Below are 16,537 nucleotides of genomic sequence, written 5' to 3'. Positions count from 1 at the left end.
ATGAATCGGATTATTATATGATATTTATCTCCCGATTCATCGTATGTAATGCCCCATTACATCAACAACGAGTTAATTAATTCACTAAAGAAAAAAAAGAGTACAAACGTTGGATAGAAGAAAAATTATTCTTTTTTTTTTATCAATGTAATGTTCTTATCCGTAGATAGATTTAAAACAGATGATCTAATCGCTATCACTCGTTACAGAGATATGTACTACTATACCATGAAACGGAGAATAAGGCGAATCAGAAAGTGCTATGATAGAATCCTGTTTGATCCTATACAATCACATTGTTGGCAATTGTAACGCGATACAAGAATCAAGGTAAACGCTGTTCTCTTCTTTTTTCTCTAAATTGTATTGTTCTTCCTGAGACATTACGTTTGTGAATTCTTGCCGTACAGTACTTATGCTGGCTGATACGGTCGATCCGAGATTTATGGTCATCCGTGAAAGTGGAACGCAACGTCAATGAATTGTCATCCGTGAATTACTCGCGTGTTTGTCTAAAGTACGTGTATCTCAAGTACAATCCATTCTGAGATTACGTTCTCCTCTAAGTCCTTGACTAAGCGCTGTTGTTAAAGGATATTTTCCACAGCCACAAAGATTCGTGAAGTCATCTACGTCTAATGACCATATCAAGGCGCCACCAAGATTTAAATCTCTTATGAATTTCGTCTGGAAGAAGACAAGTGAACATCTATGTATTTAGACGATAAGAGTACAACGTTACAACGCAAACATTCTCGTGCATCATTCTTGCGTCAATGATTCATAGACGTTAGTTACCTTTTGCGCTATACTGGATACATCTTCATAGCTGACCCATTGGTCACCTCTGGTAGCATACGGTCCACTCAGATTCTTCGAATCCTTGATCACGGACCAATCTCTGTTTTTTACGTTGTTACATATCTGAGAAAATGTTTATTAAAGGAGAGAACATTCGGCTTAACCTCCGGATATAAAAATAAATTAATGTTGCAATCCATGTAAACACGAGAAAATAGGAAAGTTTTCCATAGATAAATCAAATTCGATTGCAATAGCAATTTAAATCAAACACTTACCGCTTACTTATGTTATTTAACCATTTATCATGCAAGTATGATTAATCTGTCGAATAATAAATTCATACATACCTCGTAATAAGCGAGCATTCCGGCTGATTTGGTGAAGTCTCCTGGATGCCCGGGCCCGGAAACTTGTGCGTTAAGGCCTGGTGTTCCTCTTCCTTGCAATTTTCTCGATAACGTAAAGCTTTGCCCATATGCTGGTATTCCCATTATCAGTTTATTCGATGGCACACCTTGTTCCAGCCAATGGATTATTGTAAAGTTCACGTTCAAGTATTTGGTCTGCTCATCCAAATTACGATAAAGCGGGGCTACGTGACCAGTTTTGTCCTCCCAATAGCCATGATAGTCGTAAGTCATAACATTTATCCAATCGAGGTATTTGATTAATGCTGGAACGTCGTAAGCTACGTCGATGACTTCTTTGCTAGCAGAAACACCAGTGGAAAGGAGCAATCCTTTAGGTTTGAAAGTTATGCTTAGTTCCTTTAGCAGGGCTGCAAAAGCTTCCCTATCACTTGATGGTCCACGATTGCAATCAACCTAGAAAATGGCTCGTTAATTTATATACAGATAAAGATAAAGCAAAATATGATTAATAATGGCAGAAGAATTTTATAATCTATAAGAATACGAGTGAATCACGAACGACTCACGATAATATAAAACGTAATATAAGCGTAGCTACTTATTTATTTGTAGCTTTTTATTTCTTATTTTTTTATGTGAATTTGAAATGTTTAACTCATTTTTGCATCTCTATGTACTTTTTCGTACCTGCCAGCATACTGGATACTCCCAAAGGAAGTCAAGACCATCAAATCCGCGACTCTGAATATAAAGAGCAGCGTGGCGCGCAAATCTTTTCCGTTCCACCGAATTGTGCGCCAATTCGCTGTACTTATTATCCGTAGATTCATCCCAGCCACCCAAACCAAGCAAAACCTTCAGTCCAGTTTTGCTTTTAATATCCGCTATTTTACTAAGAAATTCCTTCTGTCCAGCAGCCTGTGGATTTTGTATAGTTAATCGTTCCGGATCCAGCTTCGCGAGGCCGTAAACTATATGAGTACACAAATCTAGATCAATGTCCTCTGGTAGGAATTGTCCTACCCCAGGCCGCTTTCGCGCCCAGTTCATTACATAACAAATCATTTTCTTCTTGTTATTCTCCTGGTCAGAGATTAATGGCAATAACTCGTTCGACTGCAAATTAAAAAGCGAAATTATGTCACTATGCAGCTTAATTTCGGAAGAAAGAGGAGAGTCTCATGCAAAACACGACTTTAATGAAACATTGATTCACCAAGGCCCTTTAAGATTGTAAAACTCTTACTTGTCGCTGAGAATCCTGGCATTTGGTGTTCTCAGGCCAGTCGCAACGATTCTCGTTCCAATACAGACCAGGAGGACAAGAGTGTTCAGTAAGCTTTCCAAAATTACATAAGAAGTATTTAGAGCAATCTTTCTTATGGGGAACAAAAACACGACCGCCGCAGTCGTCTGGTGAACCACCTATTATTGGCGGCTCAGCTTCTATTTCAATAGTATCATCGATATCAGAATCCGGATCCGCGGTTGTAGACGTTGGCGGCAAGTACGTTGGTTTAGTAGAAGTAGTAGGTTCCCAACTTGGTCGTTCAGTAGTCGTAGATTCCATCATGGATTCTCCAGCGTCAATCGTGAGAAATTCTATTTTTAAAATATTATTACATTTATTTCCATCTTTTGGATATATCTATAAACGAATGTTCATCTTCCAGAATATTTACCATTCGTTACTGGACACAATGGACCTTTGGGATAATTTCTTAGAACCCTGTTCATGGTTCTGAGAAGCGGGCTAGGCTCACAGCCGCATCTGTTCTTGAAGTCGTCCAAATCGAGAGCCCACACCATGCCGCCGCCCAAATCAAGATCCTTTATTAATTCCGCCTTCAGTTTAATTTGTCTGGTATCGTCAAAGCTGACCCACTGATCACCTTTATATGCGTAGGGACCGATACGTCGTTGTTTGTCTTGGATCACGGTCCAACCCTTCTTTAATGTCCTTTCGCATATCTATGATTATTTAAGACCGTAATATTATATGAATATTTATTAAAAGAAAGAGAGAAAGGGAGAGAGAAAAATAAGAAATTAGGAAAGTAGAATACCTACTTCGTAATAAGACAGGAAACCTCTGGCTCTTGTTGCTTCGCCGGCTTCACCGCCGCCATAAGTCGGTGCATTTAATCCTCTCTCACTTCTTTCTGCCAAGGAGAAGGACTGACCGTACAGTGGTGCTCCCATTACAAGCTTTTTCGCTGGTGCACCTTTCTCCATCCAATAATGAATTGAAAAGTTCTATACGATTATTAAAATAATATTTTTAAAAAATGATATGCAGACGTTCGGAATATTTTATAAAAATTATATGTAATTTTTTGTATAAAAAACATGGATAAGAATTTTCCGTTTTTATTACAGTTCGTTTCTTAAGAAATTAGTAAGATTCAGATGTAAACAGATTTATCGATATACATATTCATCGTTAATGGTTTTAAGTTCTGACGTGCACTTACCGCGTTAAAAGTTGGCTCCCAGTCATTGGGCAGTCGATACAGTGGCGCCACGTGACCGGTTTTCTTGTCCCATTGACCATGATAGTCATACGTCATTACAGATATCCAGTCTAAGTATTTCGCCAAGCTTGGTACGTCATAGCCTGTGTCAATGACTCGTTTGCTCGGAGAAACCGCGGCGGATAACAGTAAACTTCTTGGTTTGAATTGTTCGCTCAACTCCTTCACTAAACTAGCGAATCCTTCTTTGTCTGTAGCTGGACCTTTTTTACAATCGACCTAAAATTTATTTATCGACGTATCACTTTTTACTAATCGAATAATCAGATCGAAGATTATAAACGAATAAACGCGAGTTTATTACCTGCCAGCATACTGGATACTCCCAATCTAGATCCAAGCCTTGAAACTCGTATTTTTCGATAAATTGGATCACATTCGTGACGAATCTTTGTCTAGCCGATGGTGAATTCACCAAACGACTGTATTTGTTACCTGCTGAATCATTCCATCCTCCAATAGCCATTAATACCTTTATTCCCTTCGATTTTAAAGCCGCGACCCTTTCGTAGAACTCTAGAAATGATAATACAATGATACACGGAGAAAAAGGAAAAATTGTATGCAATGTATCTCGATATTTACTGTTGTCTATATCAGCCCACGAATCATGTGGTTTAATCGTCAACTGCGATCCATCGAGTACTGCGAAACCATACAGAACATGAGTACAGAGATCAGGGTCTATATCTTCTGGCAAGAACTTTCCTCCTTCTTGACGATACCAGGCCCAATTTGTAAAGTAACAAATCATTTTGAATTTATCGTCAGGTTGCAGTTGATCCCTCGACGTTGAAGATGGCACGGGTGTCTTAACAGTGGTGGATGCTACCGTGGGCGCCATCGGACCTTGATCCAAATCATCCACTGTAATCGGTGGCTTCTCAACTATGAAAGAAACCCAAAGTAAAAAAAATATATATACATAAACCTAAAACTGAAGACAAAGATGAACAGCTAAAAATTAATTGAATAAAAATGAATTACGTTCTTCATCTTTGTTGGGAGGACTAGCTAAAACTTTTTGAAGAGTATGCATCAACGGATGCGGTCCTTCGCCGCAGCGTCCCCGGAAATCATCGAGATCCAACGCCCACACCATTCCACCACCAAGACCCATGTCTCTAACATACTCGGCTTTCCGTCGAATCATGTCAGCGTCGTCGAAGCTCACCCACTGAGTGCCCTTATATGCATAGGGACCCATTCTGTGTCCTGAGTCTTGAACGACGTTCCATCCACGGTTCCGAATCCTATCGCAAATCTCGTAATAAGACAAGAATCCTGCAGCTCTAGTAAATTCACCGGCTTGTCCAGCACTAGCTGGCACATTTAATCCTGTACCTGCGTTGCGGTCGTTTATGGAGAACGACTGTCCGTACAATGGCATTCCTGTTATTGGGATAAGTCAGTTAGATGAATATTTAATTCGTATTTTTATAATTAGGCTGCGAATTTTTATGGCATTTATAAGAAATTTAAAAGTGCGAGATTGCACATAATATACGAAGATATAAATAATATCGAAAGTAAGGTACTCTTTATAATATTTAGTGGTTGAAATATAATATGATTGATATGAACAAAAATATAAAATTGTATAAAAATCCGCAGTCTACGTATAATATAATATTGTAAAATAAGAAATAAATACCCATAACGATGTTTCTACGAGGAGCTCCCTTAGCGATCCAATAATTGATGGAATAATTTGCGTTGAAGTAATAATAGTCATCATCGGGATGGTAATAGAGCGGCGCTACGTGGCCAGTTTTCTTGTCCCATTGACCATGGAAATCGTAAGTCATCACCGCAATCCAATCTAAATATTTAGCGAGTGCTGGAACATCGTAGCCTTTGTCGATCACTTGCTTGCTCGGCGAAACCGCCGAACTGAGTAATAATCCTCTGGGTCTCAATTCGTTGCTCAGTTCTTTAAGCAAATCTGCGAAGCCTTGTTTATCTGAAGATGGACCTTTATTGCAGTCAACCTAAGATAAATGTAATGTTCAGTGATTTTTATATACGTATGTAAGGAGTTAGAATATTTATGTATATTTTATACGATATACATTATGCATGTTCGTGTATATCTATCAACGTTGATATGCACGTACTTGCCAGCAAACTGGGTATTCCCAATCCAAGTCAAGCCCATCGAAATCGTATTTTTCCAGGAATTGGATTGCTTGTTCAACGAACCGTTTCCTAGCAGTAGGATTATTCACTAGACGACTGTATTTGTCTCCAGCTGAATCGTTCCAACCTCCCAGAGCGAGAGATACTTTCAATCCACGTTTCTTGTACGCGACTACGCGTTCGTAGAAATCTGTTCGACATAGATTTACATTTATATGTACACTCCGCGTTTGACAATGTCAATATGTTTTTAACAAATGACTTACGATTGTCGTAATCCGCCCAGGAGTCGTGAGCCTTGATGATTAGGTCTGAATAATCCAAAACAGCAAATCCGTAAACGATATGGGTACAGAGAGTGTGATCGATATGTTCAGGAAGATAACGACCGACCCCTCTTCGATACCAGGCCCAATTCGTGAAGTAACACACGATCTAACACAATGAAGAAATAAATGATCAGACGCAAAATATCCAAAGTACAGTACTTGTTGTAATATTTAATAGGAGAAAGAAATTTCTGCCTAGGTGCTATTCTTTCTGTCGTATTTACAAAAATATGAATTTGCATAACTGTCAGCAGTTTAATTACGATAATGATCTTACTTTGTAATGGCCAGACAATGGAGAAACTTTGTCAGCATCTATCACGGCTGATGGCAAGGTGGTCGTAGCTTGAGTGGTGCTTGCTACCCAAGGCTTTTCAGTACTCGTTGGATGATTAATTGGCTTATCGCTAGGTGTGTTGGGATCTTGATTATCTGTCGATACAGAGTTATCTTGGCAATTAGCTCTAGATGGCCAGTCGCATATTCGAGTTCTCTCGTTAAAGTGCAATCCTGGAGCGCAACGGAATACTTCGTAGCGACCCCATAAACATGCTTGGAAGCTCTCACAATCTCCTGGAACGCCAGTGTAACTATCAGGCGTACACGACTAAAAGAAAACAGTAAAAAATAACTACGTGACTTGTAATTTTAATGATATTAATAATTTTAATAATAGTTTACTTACATTTGACTTGGTACCTCCTGCGACCAACGAGGCTGTTTTCTTCGGCTTCTCGATGCAAGGATTCTTGAAAGCCCAGTCGCACATGCCCTTCTCCTTGTTCCAGTTCAATCCTGGTCCACATTGTTGAGAAATTAAATTTCCATTCACGCAGATATGGAAACCTGTGCAGGAATCTGGATAAGAGTAATATTCCCCGTGTACACAATTTTTTGGCGGCTTTCCGGTCGAAGTTTCCATAATTGGTCTTTGGGTGATAGGTTTGGACGAAGAAGGTATGAACGACGTAGTTGGTTTTTTCGTAGTGGTGGTTCTCATGGTGGTCCATGATGGTTTTTGAGTCACAGAACCTATTTTAAACAGAAGTACAAGATGTTAAAATTTACCACAAAGTACTTTTACAATTAGTCATTTCTTTGTTTTATGTTTATGAACGTATTTATACCAGACGGTCGCGAAATTTTGTACACTTGCATCAAAGTGGGATTTACTGAGATTAGAACGAGAATTATGCGATTAACGTAAATCATCTTTCGACCAGACTACGAGAAGAAAGACACAAACAGTGCAGAACTCTCGCTGACACTGAGCGTCGCATACGAATCGAATTGATTACAAAGGGAAGATACTTGCCTGGAGGCGGCGATTGCAAAACTAGCAGAAAGATGTATGCAGAAATGAAGATGTTTACTGATATTGCACGGGGATAAACAGGTTTGCGTTGTTCCTAATGAACCGATGCGTCTGTCGATGACAACGTCTCAAGAAGTTACGTAGAAGGATACATTGTATAATTATCAGAGAACATTGATAATAGAGTAAGTTGAATCTTTTATATGTAACATAATATGCATTTTTTAAACAGTCAATATTGCCAGCTTTAAAAAATACAAACCAATTGACCATGGAATAAAGTATTTGATTGACAAGAAATATATTCATCGTTCAAATATCAGAAAATTTTAATGTCATTAGGCATACCTTTACGCAAGAAGTTATTCTGGTAGCTAAGCTTCTTTCGCTTTATCGAATTGAATAGCTTTCTTTGATGAATAAATGCATACGATAAGAATGGGAAAACTGACCTGTCTCTGCTTGACATTTCGCCGCAGCTGGCCAATCGCAAATGCGTCGTCTCGCGTCCCAGTGCAATCCTGGTGCGCATTGTTCGCGTTGCAATTCACCAAGCACGCATCTAAAGTAGTTGTTGCAGTTATCAGGATCCTGCACGTATTCTCCTATCATACACGGCTTGTCTGGTTTTGAGGAGTCTGTTGGTTTCTCTGTACCTTGCGTGGCTTCCGTTGTTAACTGCTCCGGTGCTCTACAATTATTTTATGGTAAAAGGTATAATAAAAAGTACATACTTATTGATTATAAATAATATATTTAGTATGTAGTACTTGGTTGAAGTCCATGTTGAAGAAGCAGTGCTAGTTGATTGAGTCCACCAGACCGTGGTACTACTTTTAGTCGTTGAGTCCGGTCGTTTGCTTGGTTTCCAAGTCCAAGTGGGCCAAGTAGTAGTTGTGTGATGATTGCCTGTGCTCGGTTTTTCAGTCCACATTGGCCACGTGGTTGGCTTTGTCATTGGCGTCGTTGGTCGATGAGTGTCTCCCACTGCGTCACTGTGAGTCGTCAACGTTGGAGGTTGTGGTGTAACTGGTTCTGGTGGCCGTCCGCATCCTTCGGAAGCTTTATTCTTTAAACGACCTACAATTTAACATACACGCGTCTACTTTTCTGGTACTCGAGGTTTGTATTTCGATTTCAAGATGATTCGTGAATCAACCAAATCACCTAGAGCACGATTTATGCTCTTCAATAGTGGGAAGGATTCCGAACAACAGCGATTTAAAAAGTCGTCCAAGTCCACTGTCCATAGTGTTGCACCCCCATAACCACGTTTCAAAATGTATTCTCCTTTCGCGAAAACGCTCTCCTGATTGTCGTAGCCTACCCACTGGTCTCTGCGGTACGCACTTGGCCCTAAAATGGAACATTTTGGGTCAAAAGATAGATATTTTCTCCCTCCTTTTGGCTTTTTACCTAATCCTGTCTGCCAGCCCTTGTTCTTGATTCTGTCGCAAACTTCGTAATAGGCCAGCATCCCAGGTTGTTTGGTAAATTCTCCAGCAGTTCCAGGTCCAGTGGCAGGATCTCCAAGATTTGTTAAATTCTCGCTAGACAATCGATAAGCTTGTCCGTATAAAGGTATGCCTACCAAAAGTTTCGATTTGTCCGCTCCAAGGTTTATCAAGTACTCCATCGTGGAATTCTAAGAAAAATTTGATAATAAATTCTTCTTGTTTCACAGAATGTACTTTGTTGCAAAACTTACGACATTGTAGTATGGATTGATGTCGTCGGTATTTCCAAATAAGGGCGACAAATGACCCGTTTTTGCCTCCCAAGCACCGTGATAATCATACGTCATCACTGACATGAAATCCACCATTTCCGAAATTTCACGGACTTCGTAGGCTCTGTCGATCACTTCTTTATAACCTGAGAATGCTACGGCTAACGTAAGCCTCGGTTCCTCTTCATCGAATCCTTTTCTCAGTTCCTGGATTAATTTGGTGAAATTGGGCTTGTCGGAATCGGGTCCCTTTCTGCAATTACTTTGCCAACATTTTGGATAGTTCCACTCGAAGGATAGGCCGTCGAAGTTGTGCTTCTTCAAGAAGTTTATCGTAGCTGCAACGAATTTGCGACGTGCAACGCTACTGCTTATCAAACGAGAGTATTTGTCACCAGTGCTGTCTGTCCAGCCTCCGATGGCTAAGAGCACTTTTGATCCTTTCGTCTTTGTCACTCGCTCGTATAAATCTGAAAATATTTATTTTTTATTTAAGAAAGATAAAGAATTGAACTCGTCTTGCTCAAAGCAAGCAAAATGATTGATTTGCAATTCTTTATAAAAATTATATGTATAAATACGAAACAGTTCTTTACTAGAATTTCTTACGTAAAACCTTATCATTCTGATTCCTTTTAATATCGATATTAATATGATTTAATCTAATTACTGTGTTCTATGTCGATCCAAGGATCTAACGGTTGGATGAGCAACGTGTCTGGATTCAATCCAGCGAACGCATAGATTATATCGGTGCATAGACGGGAGTCTAATCGTTCTGGAGCGAACAGTCCATCTCCTTTACGGTAGAGCGACCACGAAGTTATGTAGCAGACTACACGGGGACCCTTCTTCGGAGAAATCTCTAAATTTTGGAAAGCTTGCGTTTCCCTTATCTCAGTCTGGTAATGATTTCCTTGCATTTTATCGAATTGTACTGGTTTACAAATGTTCGAATTCGCTTTTACGCAACGGCCATTAATGGAATCGAAGAATCTTCCTGGTCCGCACTGACCTCGATATCGCACTCCTATGTCCATACGAATTTTACATTTAAAAATTACATTTTTACATTTACAAAAATTACATTACAAAAATTACATTTAAAAATTTACATTTTAAAATTAACAAAAAATTTTCTGAGAAAAGAATTATAAAACGAATGGATTCGTTTACCATTGTGACAGGAATAGAATCCTGAGCAATTTTCTGGATCATTAGATAGACCATCGGTAGAACATTCGTTCAGTTCTACCTCATCGTACAAGCCTATCGATTCGGTTGCAGCGTTCAACATAGGCCACGAATTACCGCAAATGCCCTGAAAATATATATTAAATACGTCGTATAATAATATTCACGTGTTTTAATCGTGCAACAAAAATAGCATGATATTAACTTGAAAATCGTCCAAATCAAGAGACCATAAGGAAACTCCACCGAGTCTGACTGATCTAACGTAAGCCACTTTGATTTTCACCGACAATGGATCCTCGTAACCAACCCACTGGTCACCGCGTTTTATGTATGGCCCTTCCTCGTCTCTCCCAGAGGTCCACAATCCATCTTCCAATTTCTCACAGATCTACAGATAATAATAAGAAAGTGCAAAAAGATATAGCTTATAGTAGTCTTTTTTAGGTAAGTTACAGCTATTAATAATTACTTCGTAGTAAGCCATTCTTCCATTTTTCTGCTTGGTATGAACATCTTCAATCCCCGGCCCGATAATAGGTGCACCAGTGTCGGTAAAATTTCCAAATTTTAAAGTATATCCTTGTCCAAATACAGGTAAGCCAAGAACAATTTTCGATCGGTGCTCTGTCGGGATTTGATCGATCCATTTATTCGTCACTCGAGCAACATACTTCAATGGTGCGGGATGAAGAGCCAATTTTTCTCTTCTGAACGCAGGATTGTCTCTCCAAGCTTTCAGAAGAACTAAATCGGCTGCAGAAGTGATTTGCCGATCCACCGGATCGTCTGGCTTTTGAACGACCGCGAGAATGTATTCTCGATCAGCGAAAAATTTCTTAATCGTTCTCAACAAGAGTTTCAAGTCATCGATGCGATCCGGCGAACCATCCCAATCGATTTCGACGCCGTCGAAGTCATGCGCTTCGAGAAAACTTAAGATGGATTTTCCAAATTTTTCACAGTGCAGGGTGCAATGGTTCTTGGTCACTTCAGAGAACAGTTTTCCCCGATTTGGGGCCGTGATCGAGACGAGCACTCGCAATGCTGGATCCCTCGATCGATGTCCCGTTACTGCCTTATATCCACCTATTCGAATCGATGGAATAAATTAACGGGACTCGTGATTTCAAATATATATTCGTTCTTTACTCGCGAATTAACGGAGTTTGATCACTTTACCCTTGATCTCGTCATATTCGCGGTCCCTTGAGACGACAACCAGCTCCTCTGGATCTGAAAATAGGAAAATTATTCGCTATTTACTCGTTCTACCATTAATAGCGCTGTGTTAATTAGTTATAAATATGCATTGATTACTAAATAGTAATATTACATATCTATAATAGCTACAAAAAGCGTTTCCTTTATCAGGATCTATATTTCACTTTTATCGTCATTATGTTTCTGCAGTCGTATAAAAGTATTACCGAATCATACGAAATTTAATATATTTAGACCTAATCAATTGGCGTGTAAATGCTATAATAAATAGATATTATGTATTATGAATAAATATATGTATACATCGTTACTATAATTTACAAGTAAATAGTATTGCTTTATTAATTGTCTTAGTCAAAAGATGAAATACCCAAAGTGGCAGCAATGTAAATCAGATGGCTGCATCGATGGTCCGGCACGGATTGGGGAAACAAAGAGAACGGCTCTATCCTGTGAACCGCGCTGGAGTCCAAATGGCATACCACTTTTGGATTAATGATTTGCTCGGTCCTTGTTAAAGTTGGCGGTGCCAATGGCTCGATCCAGATGGACTCGTGATCGAAATTACCGAAGAAAGGAGCTTCCCGATGTTCCACGGCGTCCCTTAAAGGTACTCGTCCCCTAAACCGGTATTAATCATCCTTTGTTAATTGTCCAATGGACAAACAGTTAACCAAATACATCGAATAAGCCCATCAGCAGCTTCAATTTGCAACTTCGACGAGCAATCGTCGATAAATTAATCATGGAATGGCAAGTACAAGGTGAATGCCGATTCTTTGCAAATGAAATTCCATATCGAAGAAGAACGCGCTTATGAAACAAGATATGTAATGTGTATTTTTTATGGCAATACTAACTGCGAGGAATCTTGTAGAGGTAGACTGACGACTTGAAAGCCGATCTTGTTTGCGGGCAACGCTTCGACCGCGTCACGCAGAGGAAATCTCTCCGATCCGTATTCAGCATGGCTGATGGAAGGATCCATCAACGGGTTCTCGATCATCGGAGGACCTTCGACGGCGCCTCGTTGAAACGAAGGCAGACTGATGATTTCAGCATCTGCTTCTCTTTCGATAGGATCCAATGGGGGTGGTTGTAATACGTCAGGAATAGATTTTAAATAGGATGGTCCTGCGGCCGCTGAGGCCACGAGGAGCAGGATCAGCCAAGGAATCATCGCTGAAAGGAAAAAAAGTGACGAATACGATATCTTCCTAGCTGCTGGCATACGATCATAGCTTTTAAAACTATACAGTAGAATTGTTGCTCTTGTTGTTGAGTTTGTTGTTCGATTAACTGAATCTTTTCTGAAAAATAATAAGTAAAATTGGAAAAGCTCTCGATACGCGAACTCCGATTATTATATAAACTGTCTTGCAACAAATTCAGATAAATGGAATTCTGCTGCAACCGGTAGTTATAGATATGATATTATTAATTTTCGAATTCCTATCTTAGTGACTTAGTCGTTAACCGTGTACGTTTGTGTCAAGCAACTCTAGTTTCTTTTTAACAGAAGACAACCATCAATTGTAAAAGTATTCGCGCGGAGAGGTACAAGCTTGGTTTGAATGATCGACGGATAAATTAGCAACGACATCGATTAAACTTGACAACGTATCTGACAAGTACAAAACGTGGTAATTAACGAGTAGAGATACTTTACGCGTGAATTATCGGGTGCTAAATGCAGGCTAGGCGATTTATCCAGACGCAGTTTTACAACGTACGTATCTACATGTTGATCGGTAAACCTGTCCTGCGTTCAAGACACTGAAAAATAATATAGAACGAAATGTGCTCCGCATTATAAGGGCTCTGACTGCTGCGATAATTGCTCTTCGGCGAGCTCAGTCGATCACGGTACGTTGAAAAACGACCATTCTTCAAGCGCTAATATATACGATATCCTTAAAGGGCATCTTTCTTGGCTTTCTGGAATGCTAACGAGCTCGGAATGGAAGTTTTTATATAAAACTATATATAATCGTACATACTTAGATATCTGATAATTAATAGCGAAGTATATTGTAAGTCTTGAAGATTCCATACGAATATGAAAAAGTCCATTTCTCTTGATTTTTCTTACTTTTATGTCATTTTAGTGGCTAGAAAAGGAGTACTTTAATATGAAATAGTCGAAGAAAGGAATAATCCCATAGATTCGAAGATATAAGTGGTAGACTTACAATATCTTGTGAGAAACGAATAATGTTAGTTGAATTTAATTAATATCGGCCTGTGTAATTAATGTTATCGATATATTCAAGATAAAAACACGTATTCAGTTCTAGATCGAATGCAAAGATAGTTGTGATGCGAAGACGTTTGTGGAATCTCTCTTCTATCAAAGACAAGAAATACGATTTGTCGTGCTTTTCTGTGGTTCGCGCGTTTAACGTTTAAAATCGCCACGGCGAAACGTAATGAGAAGTATAATTTTCTATTAGTAAATTTCACACGAGTCCACTTTATCTTCGTCGCCGAGTAAATTTAATATTTCTTTTGCAGAAGAATCCTTAGAAGGAAGAAAACGAGTAAACGTGAGATTTTTCATGGAATTTAATCTAGACAGTAACCTTGATATTCATGTACTTTTACTTAAACCAGCTTGCTTGATAACTGCATGACGAATCGTCGGACATGGGGGACACGCGTATAACAATATGAACCGCAAAATCGAAATTTATGCGAACACCGTGCGCTGATTCACTCGAGGACAAAGACACGCGCCGCTACGTGAATCTTCGCGATGGTGTTTAGTCATTAAAAATGCGACGCTCGTAGGTGGAAGCGACCGCAAGGAGGACAATGTTTGCTAGCCAGTCTTCAACTACCACTCTTCCGATACAACAAATATCAATGACAATACCTTCGATGACAAGCCATTTATCGTACATTTCAGCGGTCTCGTATTCTTTTACGCACTTTACAACTAAACAACTTTACAACTGAATTCGAACAGATTCGCAACATTTTCAAGAATTCGTTGGTTTCTAATACGAGTTTAGACGAGATAAAAAATGTAAAATATAATATCGAACGAAACTAAAAATCTATATATATATATAAGTCAATCGATCGATGTTTAACGAGAATCAAACTGATTTACAACTAAACAACTTTACAACTGAATTCGACCAGATTCGCAACATTTTCGAGAATTCGTTGGTTTCTAATACGGGTTTAGACGAGATAAAAATTGTAAAATATAATATCGAACGATGCTAAAAATCTATATATATAAGTCAATCGATCGATGTTTAACGAGAATCAATCTGCTTTACAACTGAACAACTTTACAACTGAATTCGACCAGATTCGCAACATTTTCAAGAATTCGTTGGTTTCTAATACGGGTTTAGACGAGATAAAAATTGTAAAATATAATATCGAACGATGCTAAAAATCTATATATATAAGTCAATCGATGGATGTTTAACGAGAATCAAACTGCTTTACAACTGAACAACTTTACAACTGAATTCGAACAGATTCGCAACATTTTCAAGAATTCGTTGGTTTCTAATACGGGTTTAGACAAGATAAAAATTGTAAAATATAATATCGAACGATACTAAAAATATATATATATATATAAGTCAATCGATCGATGTTTAACGAGAATCAAACTGCTTTAACGACTACTTAATAGACCGAATATTACATCGTCTTCTTTTTTTTAGTTTATCACCGAGAAGCGCGTTCCAGTGGTAGTAAATTATGGTCGCACGCATATAGAGATGTAATTTTCTGCGGATAATAACGGACCCGTGTAAATTACAGGGAAGACGCAAACCCGTGAAAAAGTTGAAATTTACATTCCGAAAGCAACGTGTCTCGAAAACTCGACAACCGCGACCTAGAACATCGATCATTTTCTTCGTCGCGAGAAAACAACCATATTTTTATCTGATAAAAAATATACATCTCGTAATCTCGTTATAACGTATATCTAATAAGAATCAAAGAAATTTAATCAAGAAAACGGACGAACCTTGGCGTAAGCGAGTAACAAAGGGACGTTGTGCAGCAGAAGGTGTCCAGGTTGTGGCCGCTCTACGAACTGGCCGATCCGAAGAAGCGTGAATGGCAGCCGATTCTACTGCACTGACCGATGATGATTGAGAAGCCGTGACCGGGCCCCTCCGGACAACTACTCCGTCAGGTCGTTCGCGATGAATTTTTCAAAGCGCACCACCCGCTTCGCGGGGAGGGCTAACTTGCATGAATCTGGTATTCTGAACGCGCGGGGACGCCCATATATACCTACTCCATCGCCTAGGGACCCCGCGGCTCCCGCACCCTACGCGGAGACCCTGTCTCCGACGTCCTTGACCACGAAGAACATGACAGTGTACGTACACCAATTCTGAACGCGGCGCGATACGCCTTGTCTCGAAGCAACGACACACCGTGCAGCGATTTTGTGTGCGTGATCCTGCACCTTAACTTGCATCTCCACGGTTTCGTAGCTTCTAATCTCGATATATATGACTTTATCTTTCCCCGCCACATACGTATAGCCATTTTCGTTTCTCCTTTAACCCTTATCTCGTGCAATAGTTTCGTGAAACGAATCCGATTAGCAGTAATGCCTTTTTCGATGATGCTTTATCGAATGAAACGAATGCTTCAAGTCTCTCATTAGAACTCGGATATAGGTTGTTTTAAAAAGATACGCGTGTATACCGTAATTTACCGTTTTCTTTTTCTATTTAATTATTATTCGTCGTATAGTAACACGACTCGATCTAATACTCTAGCTAAATACATAATATTGCATGGGAAGAATCGACTTTAACGAACGATGGTCAACAAGTATTATCTTTGTAATTTTCCATCCTTAGTCCTGGAAATCCTCCTTTGGTATTCTTTTAACTAAATTATTTTGG

General features: G+C 39.3%; 1 protein-coding gene across 2 annotated transcripts; it reads right to left on the bottom strand.

Annotated features, from left to right (window-relative positions):
* Positions 1–125: 125 nt before the first annotated feature.
* LOC117156640 (putative chitinase 10) lies at positions 126–15,995 on the bottom strand. 2 transcript variants are annotated; one of them, XM_033333858.2, is made up of 29 exons: positions 15,640–15,994; positions 12,500–12,821; positions 12,010–12,260; positions 11,598–11,651; positions 10,888–11,504; positions 10,621–10,806; positions 10,398–10,542; positions 9,892–10,251; positions 9,201–9,691; positions 8,909–9,137; positions 8,660–8,848; positions 8,263–8,572; positions 7,945–8,183; positions 6,863–7,209; positions 6,455–6,784; positions 6,115–6,283; positions 5,827–6,038; positions 5,364–5,700; positions 4,697–5,101; positions 4,295–4,597; positions 4,014–4,225; positions 3,650–3,928; positions 3,246–3,431; positions 2,858–3,146; positions 2,422–2,777; positions 1,863–2,291; positions 1,152–1,628; positions 799–924; positions 126–687 (listed from the first exon to the last, which is right to left on the bottom strand). In XM_033333858.2, the coding sequence occupies exons 2-29, from the start codon at positions 12,817–12,819 to the stop codon at positions 529–531; spliced, it is 8,007 nt and encodes a 2,668-aa protein (XP_033189749.2). In that variant the 5' UTR covers positions 12,820–12,821; positions 15,640–15,994; the 3' UTR covers positions 126–528. The 2 variants fall into 2 exon arrangements, with proteins under 2 accessions (XP_033189749.2, XP_033189748.2); XM_033333857.2 differs by having other exon boundaries at positions 8,660–9,137; positions 15,640–15,995.
* Between the last annotated feature and the right edge of the window lie 542 nt (positions 15,996–16,537).

This window comes from Bombus vancouverensis, chromosome 4, assembly GCF_051014615.1.
Source record: "Bombus vancouverensis nearcticus chromosome 4, iyBomVanc1_principal, whole genome shotgun sequence".
Taxonomy (NCBI): domain Eukaryota; kingdom Metazoa; phylum Arthropoda; class Insecta; order Hymenoptera; family Apidae; genus Bombus; species Bombus vancouverensis.
The sequence above is the reverse complement of the archived record's forward strand: the minus strand, read 5'-3'. Positions and strand labels throughout refer to the sequence as shown.